This window comes from Lytechinus pictus, chromosome 14, assembly GCF_037042905.1.
Source record: "Lytechinus pictus isolate F3 Inbred chromosome 14, Lp3.0, whole genome shotgun sequence".
Lineage (NCBI taxonomy): Eukaryota > Metazoa > Echinodermata > Echinoidea > Temnopleuroida > Toxopneustidae > Lytechinus > Lytechinus pictus.
In genome coordinates this window covers 27,936,164-27,961,842 of record NC_087258.1, presented here as the reverse complement: position 1 = coordinate 27,961,842, position 25,679 = coordinate 27,936,164, and the positions used below count along the sequence as shown (strand labels likewise).

Sequence of the window (25,679 nt, the reverse complement as noted above, 5' to 3'; positions counted from 1 at the left end):
GAGATGATCAGGAGAAAATAGTTTATGGAAGGCAAAGTGCAAGTCACCCCCAATATGTCCAAAATAGCATTCATTCTTCACGTGATCAAGTTGTTCCTGACCTTTTTTACTCTCTTCAAGTTTAATAGCTAATGATGTGAGTGTGGCGAGTGTGTTGTGCCATTGACGGGACATCGGAAGAAGTACTCATGGGTGCGTCGTGGTCTAGTGGTTCTGACTCTCGCCTTTGAAACAGAGGGTCGTGTGTTCGAATCGTAGCCATGGCGTATTTTCCTTCAGCAAGAAATTTATCCACACTGTGCTGCACTCGACCCAGGTGAGGTGAATGGGTACCCGGCAGGAGTAATTCCTTGCATGCACTGAGCGCCGGTGATGGTAGCTCGAGCTAAAGCCGGGGTAATAATAGCAGCGCTTTGTATCCTCTGGCAAAAAGCGCTTTATAAATCCAACTATTATTATTATTATTATCATGGCTGCCAAAGACTTCTTATTCTGGATGTCAATTTCTTTCTTCTTAATTCTCTTCACTCAGGTGGTCTAACGATATGGGTATGGGTAGTGTCACTGACAGGACATCGGGAGAAGTACTCCATCATGGCTGCCAAAGACTCTACTCCAGAACTGATCATTGCCAGAGTGATCTCTAAGAGAACGGAGGACATGGACATAACCAATCATCAACGGAAGAAGTGCATAGAGGAATACAAGACTACCTATGTTCTCAAGGTGTGCGGGTGTGAGGAGTATCTACTTGATGATAATTATCCAGTGTCACAGTATAAGGTAAGTTGTGAGAGGCATGGTTCTTAGTAAAGGTTAAAGGAATAATACAACCAATGCAGATGCAAGGATAATCTGCTTGATAATAAGTATCCAGTGATGCAATAGGTGGTCAGTCATAAAGATTGGTGAGATTATAAGTAAAGGTTTGGGGACAGTTAGATATTGGCGATTTTCATTACAATTGTTGGAAGATATGCAGATTAGGGATACAGGACTGTACTTCAATTTTGAGGGTTCGTAGAGGTGAAAGGAGTGCTGTATGAAAGTTAGATCCTTTAAAATCAAACATCAGCGTTTCAATCATATTCTCCATTCTGCAGTATATCCGGGAGTGTCTGCTGAAGAGCAAGATTCCTGAACTGATGCTGATGTCCAAAGACACGGTCCTAAACAGTCTTCCGGACGTCCATCTTCTTGTACCATCGTACATGAGACGAGCATCTACCATGCCTTCCAATCAGACTACTACGTGTGTTTGGGAAGTGGATGAGAACTTACAGGTCAAGATCAACTTTGCTACCTATGTCAATGTAAAAGAACTAGACAAAGTAAGTATTAGGATAAATTGACACTTGGGCTATACCCACTCTCTGTTTTGTCTCATCTGACATGATTTTGTTAGGCTGTACCCATTTTGTCTAATACCCCACTTGGTCTAACACCACTTGGTCAATGTGATTAAATGAACTGTTTATGAACAACATTTTGATATAATGAAGTGTGAAAAATTAAGTAGAAGAAGTAGAAATTAGACCTGGGCATTAGACTAAATGACAGACCAAGTGATGGTTAGATCAAATGGTAATTAGACTTAATTGATAGTAGACCAGGTTGGTTTAGCTATGATGGTGTTTGCCAATCTGAGAATTAGACCATCTGCTTGTAGACCAAGTGGGATTATCTATGATGGTGTTAGATGATCTGAGAATTAGACCATCTGACAGTAGACCAAGTGGCCCGATTTCTGAAGTCAGGTTTAACTTAGACCGTGGTCTAACTCTGCTAAAATTATGGGAAGTCAAAAGTGTCAAAATTTTTATTGAGTTGTATGTTTCTTACATTTACTGTGCTCTTTCCTGATTCTTCAGTGGTGAAGACAATCATCTATTTATACTTCCTAGACAATTGTAAATGATTTGAGAGCCAAATGAGCTGAAATATGATAACTCTACTGTTAGTGATTTGTGTAACAATTGGCTATCCATACTTAAACAACAACTTTAAACCTGAGTTAAACCCGACTTCAGAATACGGGCCAGTGGGTTTAGCAATGATGGTGTTAGATGATCTGAGAATTAGACCATCTGGAACTTAATGCCATTTTCTTGAATGTTTTATCTCTGTTTTGCAAATTTAGATATACGTGAGAACAGGGATTTATCATGGTGAAGAGTCCTTATGTCCAATAGTATCAACGGAGCAGGTCCCTTGGTCAAATCCTCGCTGGAATGAGTGGTTGACCTATGACATCAAGGTTAATGATATTCCTCGCAGTGCAAGGTGGTGTGTTTCAATCTGCTCATCAGAGAAGAGGAAAGGCAAAAAGGAGGTAAGACTCAGTTTTTAATATAGAATGAAATGCCAAATGGATGTGTGCCACCATTGTAAGAAATATGATCAGGAAAACATTTCATGAAAGAACTTGTTATATCTGACAAAGTCGGCTTTATCCAAGACGTACCATTGGTCAGTCAGATGTGCTGTTCAGCCCATCAAAATAAAGAAAAGTTGTTAGATCTGAGTGTTGATGAAATGCTCCCTATTGCTATCAATATCTTCTGATTATAGCCTAAATTGAATAGGACGAGTGTAAAAACTTTGGCAGGGTTATTTCTGGTGAGTTGTTATGTTTGCATTAGCTAAAGTCAAAGTAGGAGCTTGGACTGAGTGATTTCTGAATTTGATAGAGATGATTTTAACTCCAACCCATGAGGTGCTGTTTCATTTGTATGTCTGTCCTGTATTATTCATGTGTTAATCAGATGAGTGAACTTTGCAAATATGTATTTGTGAAGAGGGTTACAAAGATGCAATTGTCTCAGCTCTGAAATTTACAGTTTTTATGACAGGAAGTGCAAGTAGAGTCAATTATTCTTTCAGATAAACAAGTTTCCTCAGGTTTCATTTATGAAGCCCAAGCTACTATTTGGTTTATTACAAAGAAACTTGTGACTTATTATACGTTTTGACTAGGACAGTCAATAGTTTAACATTTTAATATCATATTTCCCCCATTGAACAGAGGTGGGCGGTATCACCTCAGACTCAAAGCTATCACCCTTATCCATCCCTCTTTGTGTGATTCACTACATCCTCCATCGTCAAACCAACCCTATTCTCCTCCTCCACTTGCTTCATCCATGTCTTTTCTGGCTGTCCCTACTCCTTGTACCATCCACCTCGAAAGCCCTTCTTACAACATGCCCATCATCCCTCCTTAGTACATACCTATACCAACATACCTCATTCACCTTTGCCAACAGGTCCACATTCATAAACGTATTTGAGAAGACGAATCACATAAGGACTTTATATCTAAACTTTTTACAGGGTGGGTTTGCGATAGCATGGGGCAACGTCAACCTGTTTGACTTCACCAACCGGCTGCAGATGGGTAACATGCGTCTCTACCTCTGGCCTCCACCTAAGGGCAATGATGACCTTCTCAATCCTTTTGGGCAGACTGGACCTAATCCTAACAAGGATGCACCGTGCTTGGAGCTAGAGTTTCACCGCTACCCTCATAGTCTTATCTTCCCCTGTTACTCCCAGATCCAGCAGTTTGCCTTCTTTGTCACCAAGGCTCAGAGAAGAGAAGAGATCAATGAAGATGAAGTAGGTTGGAATCTTGTCAACCATGACTCTGCCATTGTTACATAAATGTTACAATTAATTGTACAATTTAGCACAACTGTAAGTCTATTTCAACCCATGTACAACAAGTTACAATTAATTGATGATATTGATTGTATCTCTTTGTGTTAAAGGGCTCAGCTCAGGGTTTGTTTTTACTATGTATTTCACTCATTTCCTACAGGAATTTAGGGAACGTTTCCTTTACATCAGGGAAAAAACTTGCAGCGCAAACTACTTCCTCAGTCTTCTCCCAGTGCCCATGAGACTTGGTACACATATTAGTATGGGAATGAAGACATTAAAGACATGTTTTTATATATTTGTGAGGCATTTGCATTGCCATTGTAATGACACGTGTTAATAAATCAGGGAAAATCTTGCAAAGTGAACCACTTCCTCAGTCTTTACTCACTGCTTGTGAAATGATGGCACACATTGGTCATGGAATGAAGACATACAATGTACGTTTCTCAAATGTTTCGGGTACTGTTTTATCATGGCTCAGACAATAAATCAGGGTAAAATGCCATTTTCATTTTTCTTATATATACATATGTTCATCTCTGTTATGTTGATAGGATGGGTATAAATCATTTTCAATAACATGTAGTTTGTGTATGAAAATGTTCATACTATTTTTCATCCTTCCAGATACCTCCAACAGAAGAGGAGTTAGAACAGCTAGAAGAGATCTTGAATAGAGACAGACTTCATGAGATGTCAGTACAAGAGAAGGAACTTGTTTGGAAACTCAGGTATATTTTACCCCATTTCAATTTTCTATGAAAGAAAATTGAGTCAAATTAAGACATTTTGAAAATACTAGAATATCAATCAATGAGCAGAAAACCAGGATGGAGCCTTTGGAGGGTCATTTGTTTACTTTGTAGAATAAATGTTAATGACAATAATAATGAGAACACATGTATTCACTTTTGAAAGTGATTAAGGTGAAGTTGTCAAAGTTCAGAAACTTCAAAATGCTGCCGCTCACATCGTTTCTCTATCCACCAGGCGCACTCACATTACTCCTATTTTAAGATCCTTACATTGGCTCCCTGTAAAACAGGGTATTATGTTCAAGATTTTGTTGTTAACTTTTCATTGTGTTCATGGCTCATCTCCCCAGTACCTTATTTCACTTATCAAAAGTTATACCCCTTCAAGATCCTTACGTTCCTCCTTTTCCAATTCTCTTGTTACCCCCAAAATTTCCAAAACCTGGGGTGAAAGATCATTTGTTTACTCATCCTCTAAGCTATGGAATAGCCTCCCTCAAAACATCAAACAGTTCTTGACTTCTGAAACTTTCAAACATTACCTCAAAACATTTCTGTTCAATTCTTCTTAATTTCTTTTATAATTTCCTAAAAAGCGCCTTGAGCACTCTACAGAGTGGATTTGGCGCGATATAAGTCTAATTATTATTATTATTATTATTACCCTGGCCTCAGACTAGCTGGTAATCATATAGTGCACAAGCATAGTGGACTTGATGATAAATCATAATGCGCTTAAGACATCCATTGTACATATCTAAGCGCTTACAGATTTATTATTACCCCGGTCATTGGATTCAATCAGTAATTACCGCGCTCAATGTATGTACATCCTCCACTCCCTGGGGAGTATTCCAGTAAGTCACCATGTGAGGTGCTAACAATGCTGAACAAGCTACAATGACTTTCACATCCTACCGGGTACCAATTTAGCACCTGGGTAGAGAGTGGCAAAGTGTGGATTAATGCAGGACGCTAGGCTGCTTTCGAGTTTGAACAAACGACCCTCTGATTACAAGGCGACAGTCATAGCCACTACACTATAGCTCTTATCTTGCACCCTAGGTATGAAAATAAGGTGATATGTCAGTACCCTCTAGAAAGGTATGGATCCTCATTATTTGGTCCCTCAGAGCAGACCTACAGGCCATCTCTCCTCTGATCACTAAATCATATTTGGTATTGAAGCAGCATGGTTTAGTGGTTCTCATTTTATTTTCTCAATCAGAGGATCATGGGTTCAAATTGTACCCAAGTGTTCATTTCCTTGAGGAAGAAAATCATTTGTTTGTGCTGCTTTCAACCCAGGTGAGGTAAATGGGGACTATGCAAGAATTGATTCTTTGAAACACAAAGCGCATAACAGCTGCTCTGCTTAAGCCAGGGTAATGATGAATCGTTATTATGAAGCATGTTGAAACTTCCCATAAATTGTAAGTTTTAGAGACTTGTAAGGAAGTATAAATGTTATAACAGTGCAATTTATTTGTGAGAGGGGACATTGATGAAATGATATCTTTGTAATTATAAATTATGCATTTGTAACATAAAATGAAAATGTAAATTGTATGAAAGGAAGATCTAAGTAAACAAATTCAACAGTTGCTAATCTGTAAGAATGTATTAACAATGCTTTTTACTTATGATTACAGACTAGTATGCAGAGATCACCCTTACTCACTACCCAAGCTTCTTAGTTCTGTTAAATGGTATAGCAGAGAAGATGTAGCTCAGGTAAGATAGCTTCAGGGTCATTCACAAGATACATGTAATGTCACAATACAAAAATTCATGACTCTGCCATCTATCAGCTCACAAAAGAATGAACTCGAGGGGGAGGGGGGAGCTGCACTCTGCATCTAATTTCAGTGACCAGCAACTCGCAGATCAAATTGTAAATGCAAATTACAGATGATTTTGTTACAGATTTTATTGGATGCTAAAGAACATTTTCTAGCTAAAGCATTACTGGCAATTGAGCACATGTGTGATACAATGTCCAATGTCCATCCATCTATCCAATATTTACTCCGGCAAAATGTAACAGAAATCATTCAAGATTGTGAGACTACAGGCTAAAAGATGGTTGAAACAATGAATTGTGATGGGTTTTTTTTCTGAGAACGACTTTTTAATGGTTAACATATAGGGTAAAATATGCCTAATTATATTTCAAACAGTAATAACCTTTCAGAATATGGGCATTTGTTTATTAGCACACTGCCTTTTGGATTTTGGTTATCCCTGTACAAAGTGAATGGAAATTACAGAATTCAATCATCAAAGTGTTCACCTGTGACATACTAGAACCAGTTGGTTCCTGTCTGGGAATAAGCAAAGTAATAATACATCTTCTTCTTTCAGCTATATGTTCTCCTAAAGGACTGGCCTGACATGGATGCAGAGACTGCTCTAGGTCTCCTAGATTGTAGCTATGCTGATCTTGGTGTCAGGACGGAAGCAGTCAATTGTTTAGACCGTATGTCTGATGAACAGGTTTCACAGTACTTACTTCAACTTGTACAGGTATGGAGATTGCTTCTTCTTTTTTGTGATCAAGTTGGACCCACTTCATTCTTGTATTCAAGGCCTTCAAACTGACCTTCTGGGGTCTGTATGAGGCTGTTTTGCATATTGAGTAAAAATATACAATAACAAGCTTTGGTTTATCACTGAAGTTGGGTTAGTATTATATGTAAAGAAAACAAATTGATTTAGTCCAGTGGCTCATCGTACAAAACGTATATGTTTGAATGCAACACCTAATAGTTAAGCGATTGGTAGGAATGCAGTCCTGAAGGCTGAAATAGAAGTTCCAATTGATTTCCCTAGGTAATGTTCAAATTCAGGGTATTTGCAACATCACCATTTCTGCTTTAGATGGTCTAAATCTGCTTTCATTTGCCTTTGTTTTATTTTTGTACAGGTTTTGAAGTATGAGTCTTACCTAGACAACCCTCTGGCCAGGTTTCTTCTCAAACGATCTCTCTACAACCAAAGGATTGGACATTTCTTCTTCTGGCATCTTAGGTTTGTTGCTTCTTTGAATTTTTTCTCCTGAAAGAGATTTGGCAAGAAATTCATCTACATGAACCATTATTATTATTATTGTTGCTTGGAAAAGACCTACATTTGGCTGGGATTCCATGTTCATTTTTCTTAACTGCACATTTTCTAACAGAATTATTTGGCGTACATTTTTGTCTCGCCAGCATAGCAGAGCGAGACTATAGGCGCCACTTTTCCAGCGGCGGCATCAACATTGAAATCTGAACCGAAGGTTAAGTTTTTAAATTACATCATAGCTTTGAAGGTATATTGACCTAGTTCATGAAACTTTAACATAAGGGTAATCAAGTATGACTGAATGAACATCTTGCCTGATTTTCAGGTCACATGATCAAGGTCAAGATCATTTAGGGTCAGTAAACATAGACCATGTTGGGAGAATCAACATCAAAATCTTAACCTAAGGTTAAGTTTTTTTTAATGTAATCATTATTTAGAAAGTATATGGACCTATTTTTAATGAAACTTAGACATAAGGGTAATGAAGTATTACTTAACATCCTGCCCAAGTTTCAGGTCACATGACCTAGGTCAAAGGTCATTTGGGGTCAATGAACTTTAGCCATGTTGGGGGTATTTGTTGAATTACCATTGTAACTTTTAAAGTTTATGGATCTAGCTCATGAAACCTGGACATAAGAGTAATCAAGTATCACTGAACACCCCATGTGAGTTTCAGGTCACATGACTAAGGTCAAAGTTCATTTTAGGTCAACGAACTTTAGCCATGTTGGGGGTAATCGTTGAATTGCCATCATAACTTTAAAAGTTCATGGAAAATAGTTCATGAAATGTGGTCATAGGGGTAATCAAATATCACTGATCATCTTGCACTATATCACGTTCACATGTCATTTAGGGTCAATTAACGTAGTATCATATCATATGAACTGTTTTTTTTTTAAATGATTATTTGATAGTTGTTTACAATGTCAGCACTGCTGCTACATTGAATCGCGTAATGCAGGCAAGACTGCCAGAGGCGCTCGAGTGGTACTTTTCTGGACTCTGTTCAAACTCATTTTGAGATTGTTATCAAAACTGACATGTTCTGTATGTTTAATTTATCTTGGTAGATCTGAGATGCACAAGCCGAGTGTTAGTAGACGGTTTGGTCTGATGTTGGAAGCCTACTGCAGGTCTCTTGGACCATACCTCAAGCTATTGGTCCGACAGGTGGAGGCTCTAGACAAACTATCTAAACTAACTGAATCACTGAATGAGAGAAAGGATGATACAAACAGGGTGAGACATGCAGGGTTATCACTGGTTTGATTCAAATAGCACACCTATTGTTGACAAGCAAGGATCCATGGTGTGATCCTGGTTTATTGATCGAAATATCATGGTGGCTTTGCAGAGCTGCGATGAGTTTACATGTCAAGATAGCCATAGTTACACTGTACTAGCATTTGAATATGCAAATAATTACATATTGCAAATTGAAGCTATATAAATAATTAGTAGTTTCTTATGATATAACAGATGAATATTGCAAAATTGTAGTTTGAAATCAGTGGATATGAAATATTTAAAAAAGGGGGAAGAAGACAAACAAAAGAATAAAGAGAAGCGTAGAAAGGAAAACAAAATGGAAGAGGAAAGAGGTATAAACGGAAGTGTTCGTAGGCAAACATATTCTTGATCCCCAGGTTATGACACAAGCATTCTCAATATTTATGGTAAAGATAATTGATATATTGTGTTCTGTACAGGATCGATTGAAATATCTCACAGAGCACATGGCTCAGCCAGACTTCTTTGAAGCTCTCCAGGAATTCCCATTGCCTTTGAATCCATCCTTTTCCCTGGGCAAGCTTAGAGTGGACAAGTGCAAGATCATGTCATCAGCAAAGCGCCCTCTATGGCTAGAATGGGAGAACCCTGATCAGATGTCTCTTTCCATGTGTGAAGATCTTAAGATTATCTTCAAGAGAGGGGATGGTGAGTCTAGTTCAATTCAGTATGATGACATTTGACATTGCTATACTGAGCTGCTGGATTGATAAAGTCTCAAACTTCAATTGATAAGGGATGAGTATATAATATATGGTTTGAGGCCTGTTCTAACCTTGTATTTTATAAGCTTTAGTTGACTCATGCAGATTTTCTTTACCAAGTGATCAGTAACATGTTTTCCTTGTGTTCCTAAGTAACAAAGCATATAAGTATAATTTTTCAATTATGCTTAACTTTATTGTCTATGGCAAACTGTGTATAAAACTTACAATCAATATCTTGTATATCTCTTAATATAACACCAATGTGCCCTGAAATAATGCAATCATTTGTTTGATTGAGCATTGATATTCATTTGAGTCAATGGCAAACCTTGCACAATAAACTTAGAATCATGTATTATGTTACATTCCCCAGACCTGAGACAAGATATGTTAACACTTCAGATGATACAGATAATGGATTCAATATGGCAGCAGCATGGTTTAGACCTCAAGTAAGTCATATCAACATCATTTGGTTTGCTCACAAATACAGTGATTAGTTAAGATTTGTGGTTATGTGTATTTCTGTTTCTGTTTCTGTTTGTGGTAACTCCCGTAGGAACTCAGCAGGACAGCATTTTTGCTGGTAAACGCCAAGCTGGTTTGTAACCAATTACCTATGAAACATTTTACGTCTAGGTTTATCAGTCATAGTGGCTGACGTTATAGACGACAGATATCACTCTTGGGCCTTTTTATCAAAGTGGAGACAATGGCAGAGTTGGGATTCGAACTCACAACCTTGCGATTATGAGTCCAATGCTCTAACCACTGGACCACACGACCCGATGATAGATCAATGAAGATGTGTGTATAAGTTTGATCTGGAGAACGCAATTTTTTTTTATTAGATTGGGATCTGAACATAGCTTTAGATTTGACATGCAATGTGTAAGAATATAATCCTTATGGAATTAACAATATGAGCTTATAAAGAATGCCTTATGTCGTTCAAAAACAATGTACCATCTTGCAAAATAACCGGGTAAAGAGATATTATTTCTTTCATATTACTACTAATATGTTTTTTAATCTCATCCATACAGGATGACGCCTTATCGTTGCCTAGCAACTGGTAACATGACCGGTTTGATTGAGGTTGTAAGGAATTCATCTAACATCTATGACATCCAGCATAAGGCTGGTATCATGAGTACATTACAGCTGAAGAGTGGTGTTATTCATCAGTGGATCAAGGAAAAGTGCAAAGGATCTCAGTAAGAAATCTAACATGTTCACAGTTTAAAACCTAATTAACATTTCATAAATCCACAGAAGTGACTGTCACTATTTAATTTCATTATAGTAATGTGTATGCCATAAAACAGTTAGGATGTGATGGATATAAAATAAGTATGTGTTTCATTGTTTGTTTTTTCTTTTACATGAAAAGTTATTTTTCTGATCAGGTGCCTAATCCCAATAAAATATCTGTTTGTTTTAATAATATTAATAATAATCCGCTTTTATATCGCTTAAAGTGATCATTTCACTTTGTTCTTATTTAAAAATTTCTCCTTTTGGTTCCTGAAAACGGGCTAAACATTAGACTTATAGTGTAAAAATACCATCCCAAAAGTTTCAAAGTATTATATTTACAGGATCAATTTTAAAACCTTGGAGATGTAAACCAAAGTTTGAAATAATTGGGAGTTGGTTTCAATGACTATGTGTATACAGGGAATCTGTGCACCACAACACATTAATTCTAGTTGAACACAGCATGACCTACATACAGTGTGTACAAGGTATATAATGAATGTACAGTGCAGCTAATAGTGTGTGTATAGGAGATACACACAACAGAAGGCAGTCAAAATAGCCAACGGACTTTTTGAATTGGAGAAAACTGGTCATAAGCTGAACCCGTCTACTAGACGGTTCTCAAAATCAGGCTAATAAATTGCTACTTGTATCTAAATTAGAGTTTTTTATCCTATATTGTGGTCTGTTTCAGGGTTTTTGAGGACAAATACAGGCACTCATACGCACGTTTCAACTCAGTTTGAGATTTTTTTAAATCAGCTGCTCACAAAGTTAAACAATCCCTTTAATACATAAAAATGATGTGTCTAAGCGCATTACAGATATATTATTACCCCGGTCATCGGACTCAATCAGTCATTCCCGCACCCAATGTATGCACATCCTCCACTCCCTGGGGAGTATTCCAGTCATTTTGAGACCATGTCATGCTTGAGAAGTGGTTTTATATATATATATATATATAAAAAAAAATTATATTTGTTAGTAGCTCTCTGAGGTACAATGACTAGATTTTTATTCATATTTTTCTGTCAAACTTACAAAGAAATCCATTCACCTATTTAAATGTTAAACCAACAGTTCACATTTTGATTTGAAGGTAGCGTAATCTATTTTCACCTTTGACATCTGTACATGTATTCATATTGTATTCATAATGGCTATGATCTCTCAATTACGAATACAAAAAGAGCCATCAATAATTTCTCTCTTCTCTAATGTTTTCCTATCAGATATGATGCTGCTATTGATACATTCACCAAGTCATGTGCAGGATACTGTGTAGCTACCTTCATCTTAGGTATAGGAGATAGACATAGTAGTAATATCATGGTATCACAACAAGGACAGGTAGGAACATTTACTTGGTATTAGGGATGATGATAATAATAATAATATGTACATGTACATTTATATAGCGCAGTTACTATGTGCATATACTTAACTGCGCTTTGATATTTGGTATCATATTATTACCCCGGCTATAGCTGAGCCACCATATTAATAGGCACTAAAGCGTTCAAGGAATAAATCCTACCGGGTACCCATTCACCTCACCTGTGGAAAAATTTCTTGCCGAAGGAAATTACGCCATGGCTGGGATTCGAACCCACGTGATGGGGGTGGAGGTGATGGTTTTCTTTTCTTTTTTTTTTTAAAACCAGTGTAAACATGACATAAAATACCATATTTATGCAGACGACATCCAACTCATGATTTCCTTTAATTCGGATCAACTAGCTGCAGAAAGTTCCATCCATCGTCTTGAATGTTGCATGGTTGATGTTCACAATTGGCTGACTTCTCACTCTCTTAAGTTGAATCCAGCCAAATGTGAATTTCTTCTTTTTGGCTCCAAAGTACAACTTAGTAAAATCCACATCGACTCCATCTCATTTTCTGGCCTCACTGTAAATTTGTCAAGTTCTTGTCGCAATCTCGGTATAGTTTTTGATTCTCACATGACAATGTCTAATCACATTTCTTTTATTTGTAGATCAGTTCGCTACCAATTGCGAAATATTGGTTTTATTAGGAAATACTTGTCTCAACCGGCCACAGAAAAATTGGTTCACGCTTTAATTTCTCGATTTTGGAAACTCCCTTTTGTTTAATCTACCCCAGAATCAGTTAGTCAAAGTTCAGAAACTTCAAAATGCTGCCGCTCGCATCGTTTCTCTATCCACCAGGCGCACTCACATTACTCCTATTTTAAGGTCCTTACATTGGCTCCCTGTAAAACAACGTATTATGTTCAAGATTTTGTTGTTAACTTTCCACTGTGTCCATGGCTCTTCTCCCCAGTACCTCATTTCACTGATCAAAAGTTATACCCCTTCAAGATCCTAACGTTCCTCCTTTTCCAATTCTCTTGTTACCCCCAAAGTTTCCAAAACCTGGGGTGAAAGATCATTTGTTTAACTCATCCTCTAAGTTATGGAATAGCCTCCCTGAAAACATCAAACAGTGCTTGACCTCTGAAACTTTCAAACATTACCTCAAAACATTTCTCTTCAATTCTTCTTAATTTCTTTTATAATTTCCTAAAAAGCGCCTTGAGCACTCTACAGAGTGGATTTGGCGCGATATTATTATTATTAAGATAATTTTTGGAATATCTACCTAATGTTGTAACCCGCAAGTGAATACCCGAACCGTACCGTCCCGTATATCCAATAATTTGCAAGCGGGACCCGCTGACCCGTCAGGTTTTAACCCGCAAATCAATTTATCTTTGAAAAATGAAAAATATTATTTCTGCAATCCCCACACTATACAGGCTCAAATCAGGAAAATATATGCCAACTACTAACCTAGCCTAGAGTGAATTTACTTACAATTTGCAAATTCGCCTTTTATTCCGAAGAGAAAATGTTTTTTGGGGTGACTTTGTACCACGAAATGGGTCCGCTCTGATCTCGAAATTGAAAGCATTACGCAATTAACTCCTCTGATTGGAGCCGCAGCTCAGCGCGCGCTAGCTAGCCCAGGCTGCCCAGCAAAGATCGGCAATGTTGTTTTTCAGTCCAGGTCGGTCGACACGGCGACTCACAACAATCATAATTACAATATTCAATTCTATGGGACCTCGTCTATAAAGAAATCAAAATTGAAATAAATACCAGGATAATGATACAGTCAATTTTTTCTTCTTGTATATCTCCATATTATTTCCTTCTGTTTTTGTATTTCTTCCAATTCTTTGTAAACTAATACAAACGTGCACGAGGGCGCCCATGAACTTACGTAAACAGCTCGTGTTATAGTGCTTAGCTAGGCTTTTATTTATTTTTTATCTCGATCGATCGGTCAAGAGAGAGGTATTTGCAAGAAACTTGCAATCCAATTTTACATCTTCAGAAATCTTAAAGACTTTCAATCAATTGTACATTGGAAAAATTAAGAGATCTGGGCATTCAGGGTGCGGGGGCTTCAGTTTTCATCAGAAAATGTATGAAATAACGAGAAGGAGGGTTAGTTAGCCACTAGACTAGACCAGCTTAGCATGTCTTCAAAAAAGGGCAGCTAACACTCTGACCTAACGGCACGCTCTATCAGGTCATGACCTAATTTGGTGATCCAATAAGCAAACAACTGTCTCACTGCCGTGCACCGCAAATCCCTCGAGCTCAAACAGCGAGCGTTGTTGTGGAAACAGGCTCGACTCGCCCCACTCCAAGTCATAAAGCATTCCTTTCTCTACCACGTGGCCTATCACTCGCTCCTTGCCAGACATGATTATGCAATGTATTCTGGCTTCTGTTTACATTCTCCGAACACATCCCCTCCCCTCTCTCTCTCTCCCCCTCTCCCAGTCGTAAAACATTCCTTTCTCTGACTGCGCTGCATAGGCGCTCCTTTGAAAGAGCAACTCGATGTATTATGTCGAACTGTCTCAGTCCTGTTCACTGTTCACAAGACAAAAATACGTCGGCATTTTTTAAAAGGAAATATCTACGTCTCTAAAAGAATCCGCCACGTAAGAAGCACATGATCCTAACTCAATTTTCATTGTTATTGTTTTTATTATGCGTCGCTACTTCTCCCTTTTTTTTTGTATGACGGTCTGCGGGTTTGAGAATGAACTCGGCCCGCAACCCGCGATCGGGGGCATACCGGCATGTTAACCAGTACCGCAACGGGTGCGGGTTACAACATTATATCTACCAACTTCTAGAACTTTTAAATAATATTTCTTAATTTTAATGAAAATAAAGTGTGTGTATCAGACTGGTATGTATATTCATATTTGAAAAAGAAATAACAAAAATGTTGCCCTTCAAGCTTCCATACAACTTTCACTGTTGTTTTTTGTTCCTTTACGTTGCAGATCTTCCATATAGACTTTGGTCATTTCCTTGGTCATGTCAAGAAGAAATATGGCATCAAAAGAGAGCGGGTGCCCTTTGTCCTAACAGAAGACTTCCTCAAGGTTATTACTAAAGGCAATGACATCTCAAAGAGTCAAGAGTTTAAGAAGTAAGTATCAGGCTCTTTGAATTCTAATTCTTCTTATTCAGCTTTTGGTAAACTAAAAACTGTTATACTGAACATGTAGCTGTGCAATTGCTCAAAAGTTCACAACATGTTGATTTAAGTTAGTTACTTTGTCACCAATCATTTTTAAAGGGGGAGTGAACTGTGTGTGGTCTCTTATTGACTGTGTGTTATAACTACATAGTCTTAAAATATACGTTTTCAGATATCTACTAATACTATAGAAAATAAATTGACCTATAATTTTATTTGTAGAGAGAAACTAAAATGTTTTGAGAGGAAAAGTAATTGTTGTGCTACTTGGTAACATAATTATTGCGATATAAATGTATTGAGTAGTTAATTAGCATGTTATCATTCAAGTGGGTCTATATTACTAGACTACACTAGCATTATGGGTCAGGAAACTGGCCAGGGATGAGTAGTTGAGGACTCGAGATGGTGCTATTGGTTCGTATCTGCTTTAAAGATACACAAAAGTTATGGATAAGATGGGAATAATCATTGCGAGCTATCTAATTCTTTCCATGATACCATGAAGCTCTGATCCAATGCAAAGGATTGTTCTTCAAATTCCCTCACATTCTAAATATAACAAATTTCATCTGAAACTCTCAGGCTGGCAGAGTGGATACAGTCCCAAATATGCTTATATGTGTGCAGTTCTGATGAAGAATTCAATCAATTTATCATTTTTGCAATTGCATTGCTTTTCAGAAAACACCTGTTCCTATGTGCATCATTATACAGCCTTCATAATTTACAGCTAGAATAAAAGTCTATATTTAAATTCTCACATTTCATCATTCAATTGTGCTCTCAATGCTAGAGTCAAGCCACGATAAATAGAATTTCATTTTCAAAATTTTTTTATGAGCTTTGACATCTCATATTTTTGTCATTTGAATCTTCTGGGTGACATTACATGAAGAGTTTTTATATTCAGTGAATGTCATAGAATATTTTTTCTTAGCCAATTAGTTGCCAGGTTTTCAGTAGCTTATTATGTCTGTTGGTGAAAATCTTCATGATAAGCTCCCCTTATTAAGGAGATCTTTCTTCCTTTGATCCAATAATCTTTGAACAATGTCCTCACATTACATGATTTAAAATTTCCATAATCCAATCAGCTCCAAATGTCATTTGAACCCTCCAATCAGCTTCTGTGTCTCATATCATATGAACCCTCCAATCAGATCCAATGTCTCATACCATATCATTTGAACCCTCCAATCAGATCCAATGTCTCATACCATATCATTTGAACCCTCCAATCAGGTTCCAGGAGCTATGCTGTCAGGCCTACCTGATCCTCCGTGACCATGCCAATCTCTTCATCAGTCTCTTCACCCTAATGCTTGGTACTGAGATTCCTGAACTCCAATCTATTGATGATGTTGGCTATCTTCACAAGACGCTGGCTGTTGGTAAGACAGAGAATGAGGCCTTGGAGTACTTCTTGAAGCAGCTGAACGATGCGCATGGTGGAGGATGGACCACTAAGATGGACTGGCTGTGTCATGCACTTAAACATGGTATATGAATGAAGGTGGGAAAGAACGCCTTCTTAGATCAACTTCTGGTTTCAGTCAGGATGTAGAACAACTGAACAGGAGATGATGGACTGGTTAATTCGTACTCTTTCAAACATGGCATATGTAAAGCTGCAGGCAGGTTATCGTTGAAGTAGGTTAGCTGCAGTTGGGAGAAAACAGTTCTAGATCAGTTAGGTTACGTGGTATGAGAACACTTTCATGTTATACCTGGTAGATAAGTGTATTACATCAATGGACTAGCTCTGCTGTGTAGGTCAAACATAGTGTTGGGATAGAACATTTCTAGGTTCAATGTTTAGGTCAGTTTAATATGAAAGTGCTGTAGTCAGGATCCTTTTTTAGTTGCTGCCTTCTGCAGGTGAAGTTCTGAATGATGGTCTACTAAAGTTGAATACTAAAGTTCTGTTCTGCACCCAAACATAGAACATGCAGCAGGTCTATTTATTTCTGTTACATTGTCTAATACATGGTTAGATTTGCACACATTGAAGTTCCATCTTTTTGTTTTGTCATAATCTGTAAATGTGAATTTTGTTGTAAAGACAAATACCTGGCCATACTCTCCCTTATTGAAACTCTTCTCTATGCATTCTGAAGTTTTGTGTGTGTAGTGAGAGAGAGAGATAAGTTGGTCTGTCTTGGAAGAAGTCCACAAGAAAATACTTCTACCCCCCCCCCTTTTTTTTTTTATATGAAAAAAAAATCCCAAATCAGGAAAATCATGAATATAATAGAAAAAGGCAACAAATTTGAAAATATATGGTCACAAAACTGGCTTGTACAGTTTACAATTGGATTCATTTTGAAGTGTTATAGGTCAAGTCCAATTTGAACAAGTACAGTAAAACCAATCAAGAATAGCACTGATGATTTTATCAAAAATAAGATGTAAAATAAAAAGTTATGAAATTTATAATATTTGCTTGGATGAACAAAACATTTATATTCACAACGCAGGCAGTATACAATGAGGAAGCTGATGATGTCACATACTATTTATTTTGTATTTTATTGTCTGAAATTTCAAAAATTGAACTGATTCCTCTATGATTTGGTAGAGGATCCACTATATTATCAAATGTATAGAAATACAAAAGAAAAAGCGAGTATGTGACATCATCAGCTTTCTCATTCTATTCTGACCAGGATGTACATGTATATGATTTGTAAAAATAAGCAAAATTTCAAGATGCTGTAAGAGATTATACAAGAAGATTGATTATTGTATGGAATTGCCCTTATGTTGTGTTAGATTTTGATGAAAATTTCAGGACAAACTTGATCTTTATGATTACAGTACTGCTCATGTATTCATCTTATGGTTATTATCCATTCTTAAAGTTCATGTATTCAATCTATTCATTTCCCTTTTTTATTGTCATAACCGTACTGTGAATTGACTCATTTTATATTTTCTTAACTATTTATTAATGTGTGAAAACATTATTATCATGTGTATTACACAGTACTCAGAATAGTACTAGTTTGTATTATTTTGTAAACTTGTTTTTATATCGAAACCATCTCAAGTATTATGTATACTGTGTTGCATTGATTTTGCAGTTATCAAGATTAATTTATACATGATTTAAAATATCTCTTTACAATGGTGTAAAGTGTGGTACACTTCATTTTGTTTTTATTTATTTATAAACAATGAGCTACCCCTTATTGAATGACTAACAGATGTTCCTTTGTATATTTGTTATAGAACCTCTTTTTTGTGTGTGTGTTAAGCAAATTTAGGAAAAATTATTCACATTTATTAATTGTTGCATCTCATGTTGTCAGGAGATCCATTTTTTAACAACTTTAATGTATTATCACTTCCATTTGTTATATATCTCTATATAACAAAATATTGTTTGCAGAAAAGCACCTTTTGTTTACCCTTAGCATTTAAGTGTAATAGAAAAATATGGACTGTGTACTGCTTAATGCCATTTCAGGCAAAAAGAGGTTGTATGGCCATATTCATTTGATAATATATGGGAGATCTTTTAAGCATCAGTTTTAACAGGGACGTGAGAGGGCGCCCTCTCATGTCCATGGTTTTAAGAAGGTATGAGGGCCATGGAACTGCCCCCAATCATTTCCAACATTTCAATTAATTTAAAAAGAAGAAGAATGAGAATGGGATCACAAGTGATTTTGAAGAAAGAATTGAAAATATTTGATAATTCATATTATGAATTATGAAATAGTTATTATGTGACATTATTTCTCACTGTGTTATCATGGCTCTCGTCTCCCTACAAGAAAGATATACCACTATTATATTGCATGACCTAATAGCAGTCTTTTAAATCCTATTTTGTGCATGATGTCATAATATTGTAGATATCACAAACTCGACTCATTTATTGGTTGGCCTACCTCAGAAACCCATTCAACTCAACTTTGGTATGTATTCAACTCATCTTTTACCATTTTGACTGATTTTAATCAGTTTTAACCCCCATGGTTAACTTGTATTATGTATTGCTGAAGCCCAATTCATTTAGTGAAAAGCATTTTACTCAGATGGTTGTTCATAACCCAATACAAAGCCATTCAAAGGCAACTTTTGTGTCAGTTCACATTTTAAATCCAACTCAGCTAATGTAAAATTCTTTCATGTAATCAAGCAATTCTTATTTGATAATAACATAGGGTATTTGTATAGCGCACATATCTACCTCGTTAGATGGAAAAGGCGCTCCTATATTACCCGGGCTAAGCTACGCTTCCAATTCCGGTGCTCACAGCTTTTTGAGGAAGTGCTTCCAGCCTGAACCCATTTACCTCACCTGGGTTGGATACTGCACATGGATAAATTTCTTGCTGAAGGAAAGTACGCCATGCGCCCACGACCCTCTGTATCAAAGTCTGGATGCTAACCTGCTGGGCCACAACGCTCCACATTTTAAAGCAATGGGTCAGATGCATAGAAAGTAGCAATCGCTTTTTCTAGGCTTTTTGCTTGGCTATTGCTTGATTCCATATGCATAAAAATGAGCGAACAAGTGCTCATGCTAGTAAGTTCAAGCAATCTCTACTTGACTGATGGAATTACCTTTACGATTAAGCTATTGCTAAAAGTGTATGCATAAAGCGAACATTTTGCTTGTGTGTTTAAGCACTTGCATTCGGTTTTTTTCAAGCTCCGTCAGAGCAGCTTGAGCGTTTGCTTGATCAGGGCGTTCATGTATTTAATCATGTTTATGCACCTGAGAGAGAACCCCAAGGTGTACCTTAGCCTACATGTTTTGTTCCTAATAAATGCAAATCAATTGCCAAATACATGTATATAAATTTATCAAAAAGAAACAGTTTCACACCACGTCTAAGGAAAAGATGTTATGTAAAAGAAGCGGTAATTTGCACTGCCACACCATTGCGTTTGAGTACTGCCTTTTCTGTGAGTCGTGTTCGCACCAGCGTGACGTCGCTATCGTTCAAACTGCTAGCAATTGCTTTCTGAAGACAAGAAAATGGTTCAAGAACTAGCAAGGGATTGTGCATATGAAATAAAGCAATTGCTGAAGAATGGTCTTTTTCTAGGCTAGCTATTGGGTCAGATGCATAAAAAGTAGCAATTGGTAGCAGCTTGAACAATAGCGACGTCATGCTGGTGTGAACACGACTCACAGAAAAGGCAAGACTCAAAGGCAATGGTGTCGCAGTGCAAATCCTTGGATGTGGTGTCAAACTAACTTGTTTCTTTTTAATAAATTTATATATTTGGCTTTTGGTTTGCACTTACTAGGAAGAAAACATGAACATGTAGGCTACTGTACACCCTGGGGTTCTCTCTCAGGTGCATAGACATGATTTAAAAAAACGTGAACGCCCGATCAAGCAAACACTCAAGCAGCGCTGACAGAGCTTGAAAAAAGGGCCAAGCAAGTGCTTAAACGTACAAGCAAAATGTTTGCTTTATGCATACGCTTTTTAGCAATAGCTTAATCGTCAAGGAAATGCCAGCAGTCAGTTAGCGATTGCTTGAACTTAGTAGCAAAAGCTTTTGCTTTCTTATTTTTATGCATACAGAATCAAGCAATTGCTACTTTCTGTGCATCTGACCCATTGTTTAAATAAAAGAAAAAGATAGAGCAAATCTCAAGATTTACCTCTGCAAATCGTTAGATATAAAATTACATTGACAAAGTTTGGTGTTTTTTGCCATTTTTCAGTTTAAAAAATACTGATTCTCGATGTGACATTTATTCACTCTATTAATTCTTATAGATTTATGCTTGAAACATGGAAAGTATTCTGTTTGAGTTTTTCTTTTTCAGATTTATTTATAGTTTACAGTTTTCTTTAATTAAATTAATGTCTGTGATAAGGGAAAATAGTTATTTTGTTGCAAATATGATTTAGAAAAAAAATACTACACAGATAGGCTTAAAAAAAATTGTTTTTAGAAATGTATTCATAAAGAAATAACTGAAATAAACATGTACCATACTTTTTAGATGTAAAACTTTGTTCAGGAACTTTTTTATGTTCATCGTTTATTATTGATAATTGTCAAAAAGAAAGTAAAATGGACCGAGCATGCTATGCATTTTAATAAGTTTTGAAACTAATATTGTTTTGTATATGTATACTGTTGTGATCAAATTTGTTTTTACATATTACCCATCATCTTACAAATGATGTATTGGCTTAAAATGTCTTTGAGGATTGTACATATTTTTGTATAGATTCTTATTTTATGTATTTGTACATAAATGTATAGACCACTGAATGTTGAATTACTGCTCTATTGTGGAAGGTGTATTTAATTACTTAATATTTAATTATGTTAAAAGATTGCAATAAAGATATTGTATGATGGACAACCATATGTAGACTGATTTTATTTTTCCATTTCTCTCGTCTTTTCTGCATTTGACGGGGTAAAGGTGAGGGTTTGGGTGAAAAAAAAGACAATGCTTTCTAAGTAGGGATGATGGTATAGAGGTGACCCCTTGATGATGATGATGATGCATGATGGTGATGACGATGATGATGACGATGATGACGATGGTGATGATGATGATGAAGATGGCGGTGATGATGATGATGATGATGGCAATGAAGATGATGATGATGATGGTAATGATGATGGCGGTGATGATGATGATGATGGTGATGATGATAATGATGGTGGTGATAATGATAATGATGGTGGTGGTTATTAAGATGATGGTCATGATGATGATGATGGTGGTGATGATGATGATGATGATGATAATGATGGTGGTGGTTATTAAGATGATGGTCATGATGATGATGATGATGATGGTCATGATGATAATGATGATGATAATGATAATGATGATGATGATGATGATGATGATGATGATGATGATAATGATAATGATGATGATGATAATGATGGTGGTGGTTATTGAGATGATGGTCATGATGATGAGGATGAGAATAATGATAATCGTGGGATCACGATCATGATTTCAAGAATTGTTTTTTTTTACTATTGCTATCATTATCTTCATTGCTAGCTTCACTAGTGGGGTAGTCTTTCATAAAGTTGTTCGTAAGTTTACGCACAACTTTATGCACAACTCGACCGTGTTCTTATGTGCTAGACAACTGCATATAGGGATATATGATTCAGTACAAGGAAGGGTCACCCATCATACTGGTGTATCATATCTTATTTTGCATCCGATTTTGATGAAATTTTTAGCACTATGCTAGTTTGATTTTTCTCTATTTATTCAAGTCAGCATTTTCCTGGGGTGGACTTGACCTTTAAGCAGATAATTATGATAACCTCTTAAATTTTATTGTCTAAAATCGGGTGTAAAGATAAATGCGTTGGTATCCAATATATATTATGGAAGCATACTTAGAGCAAATGCGCCTTTTTTTTCTCTTTCTCTTCGTTTTCATATCAATGAAGATGAAATGAGCATGCATGGTCCGCAAGAACAAGGATCAGAGACGATGGAATTAATTTCACGCTCAATTCCATCCTTTATCGACTAGGAGGTTATTTCGACACCTCATTTTCCCGCTATAAATCGATTGCTGATTTTTGTGATGGACGTAACTCCTGACTTCGTTAATGTCAGAGGATACTCTCGCCGCTGTTTGGTACTAATGATCGCATCACATGACCAACGATTTCATAAATTATGTGTCTAATTAAGAGAGATGGTCCTCGGAATTCGATAGCTATTGATTTGAGGAAATAAATAAAATGTAGATGTAGAAAAATGTAGAACTCTTTAAAATACACCGAAGAAGATGCAGAGGTAGTAGTTATTAAAATAGTGTGTTTCGCCATTTGGGTTTTCAGCGCTTCTCACAGCCGAGTGGTGGGCCCAGAACCTTTTCCATGTGGGCCGTCGAAAAGGGGCAGACAATGTTTTTAAGATAAAGGGGGTTTTTATTATGTTTTTATTAAAAATCATCAAGGATTACATTATTTACATTATATTGGTATGATAACAATGTAAAAACACAAAAATATACAAAGAATTAAGGTTTTTAATGTGTGTTATCATAATTTTGAGATAACGCACTAGCTTGAATTCATATTCCTTTTCATATTCCTTTTATATTATTCAAAAGGATCGATTTAGATTCAACAATATTTGTATAATCACCGATGCGGTCTTCATGCACTTTTTTTTTACCTAGTAACAAAAGTCAAAAACGTTAAAACAGTAAATGGGGGGAAATTATTCGTTTGACTTTTATTTTCTATGACATTTTAAATGCTTAAGATGTTGTAAGGCGCTCCCGTTAAATCTATATCCCCGTATGAACATGAAGGGAGCAAGCATCTTAAGAAATTTCGACCCAATAAAGTGATTTTTTTTGTTTCATTTCGCAATAAGTTAAGTGTGGGCCTCGAGGTCAAAAAGATTGAGAAGTATTGTTCTTTATTATATCTCTAAACTAACTTATTACAGATTAGCGCAAACACCTACTTGGTGCTACTTGGTTTGTTGTATATTTAATTTTTGGTTATGTTTTAGTGCTGAATAATATTCACTCTTACGTGTTGATTGAGGTATTTTCGTTTGCTTGACCGCTATAAGAAAGCATAAGTGTATATTGGTAAAACCAGAGGACCGACGATTTTAGGTTTTCTTCGAGGGACTTGATACGGGATATAATGTAATTAACAAGGGGTCACACGACTCACACCGCATTGCCTTAATTGTTTCGAGTCCCCAGTTCTTGAAACAACATCATTGTGTCAAGAGAGAACCTTTTTTTAAAGTGACGCTAAGAACCACTTGTATCAGAATGAATATCAGTTTGTTTTAAATGCTTTTCTTTCTTTTTTCTTATCTCTTTTTCATCTCATTCGGTAAGAGAGCGTTGTTGGCTCAGTCGGTTACGCGTCTGCCCGTCGAACCGAAGATCATGGGTTCGAGTCTATCCCGCGCGGATGACTGAAGTCAGTGCGTTGTGTGTAAACGTCTCTCCCATGTTTCACAGATGCAGGCTATGTTACAATGGAAAACACTCCGTCCCTCGGAAAGGACGTTAAATGGAGGCCCCGTGTAGAGGAGAGTCACCACCTTTGCACGTTAAGAACCCACTGCACTAAACCCCGGTGTATAGTGGTCCACCTGCACTCCCCCAATCAGTTATATTGGGAGGAGAGACCTGCGGGTCATAGTGATTCAGTTCGCTTTTCGCCTCCCAGGCACAGGTGACGCCAATCAAATAACAATAACAAACAAAAAGAATCACGTTAGTAGAATGGCATTATTTGAAACCATGTTACTTTGTAGTCATTGAGAGCATTCATTGATTGGATGAGTCATATGTAATGATATACGCACTCATTCCATCATTAATCATTCCAAAATGGGTAAGGAAAACAAGCATTCCATCATTTTAACACCAGTATTCACACCTTCAACCGCATCCTCAGTTTAGCACAATATTTCTCCAGTGAGCACATCTAATCTGCATTTCAAGCATAATCATGCAGTATGTGGATTTCACTAAACATCCATTGGATAGATAATTACTCCTACAATGTAAAATCTATGATCGTGTTAATATTGTGCATTAAATGTTAAGAACAGTACCATCAGAGGGTGTTCTGAGAGGAAAACACACTAAGGACACCCCAACAAAAAGTTAATTTGAATAAAAAGAGAAAAATCCAACAAGCATAACACTGAAAATTTCATCAAAATCGGATGTAAGAAAAGAAAATTATGACATTTTAAAATTTTGCTTAATTTCACAAAGTAGTTATATGCACATCCTGGTGGGTATGCAAATGAGGAGACTGATGACGTCATCCACTCACTATTTCTTTTGTATTTTATTATATGATGTATGTAATATTCTATTTTTCTCCTCATTGTCAAATGAAACAACGATTAATTCCTCCCTGAACCTGTGGAATGAGCATTGTTTAATACGATATGATTAAGTTAAGTTGGTCCTTATTGTCAAATCTATAAAAAAAAAAATGAAATATTGTATAATTCAAATAATAAAAAAAATAGTGAGTGAGGCACATCATCGAATGTCTCATTTGAGTTGTGCATATCACTGTTTTGTGAAAAATAAGCAAAACTTGAAAATGTCATAACTTTCTTATTTTACATCAGATTTTGATGAATTTTTCAGCGTTTTCCTAGTTTGATTTTTCTCTATTTATTCAAATCAAAAACTTTCTGGGGTGGACTTGACCTTGAAATAATACCTGAATTAAAAACTGGTGTAAATGGTGGAAGTAATACTTAATGTGTTTCTCTCGGGACGCCAGCATGGTGTATGTTTAATACACCGTAAATCTACGAATACAACAAAAAGAACTGCCATTGGTTGTAACGTTCCAACAGTAAAGAGCGCCATCCTTTCTTTGTCAGTCACATTCATATTCAATTATTATT

The 25,679-nt window shown here is 36.5% G+C and overlaps 1 protein-coding gene across 1 annotated transcript; it reads left to right on the top strand.

Annotated features, from left to right (window-relative positions):
- The first annotated feature begins 535 nt into the window (after nt 1-535).
- LOC129276385 (phosphatidylinositol 4,5-bisphosphate 3-kinase catalytic subunit alpha isoform-like) lies at nt 536-17,892 on the top strand. The gene is made up of 15 exons (XM_054912761.2): nt 536-783; nt 1,104-1,331; nt 2,141-2,332; nt 3,334-3,618; nt 4,291-4,394; nt 6,071-6,152; nt 6,783-6,944; nt 7,345-7,448; nt 8,564-8,732; nt 9,203-9,431; nt 9,864-9,942; nt 10,537-10,707; nt 11,989-12,106; nt 15,087-15,235; nt 16,532-17,892. The coding sequence occupies exons 1-15, from the start codon at nt 595-597 to the stop codon at nt 16,794-16,796; spliced, it is 2,526 nt and encodes an 841-aa protein (XP_054768736.1). The 5' UTR covers nt 536-594; the 3' UTR covers nt 16,797-17,892.
- The last annotated feature ends 7,787 nt before the right edge of the window (nt 17,893-25,679 follow it).

Excerpts from the sequence above, each read along its gene's own strand:
- LOC129276385 (XM_054912761.2), top strand. The coding sequence starts at position 595 with ATGGCTGCCAAAGACTCTACTCCAGAACTGATCATTGCCAGAGTGATC. Across the intron at positions 4,395-6,070 it reads GAACTTGTTTGGAAACTCAG|ACTAGTATGCAGAGATCACC; the intron begins GTATATTTTACC and ends TTATGATTACAG. Across the intron at positions 9,943-10,536 it reads CAGCATGGTTTAGACCTCAA|GATGACGCCTTATCGTTGCC; the intron begins GTAAGTCATATC and ends TCATCCATACAG.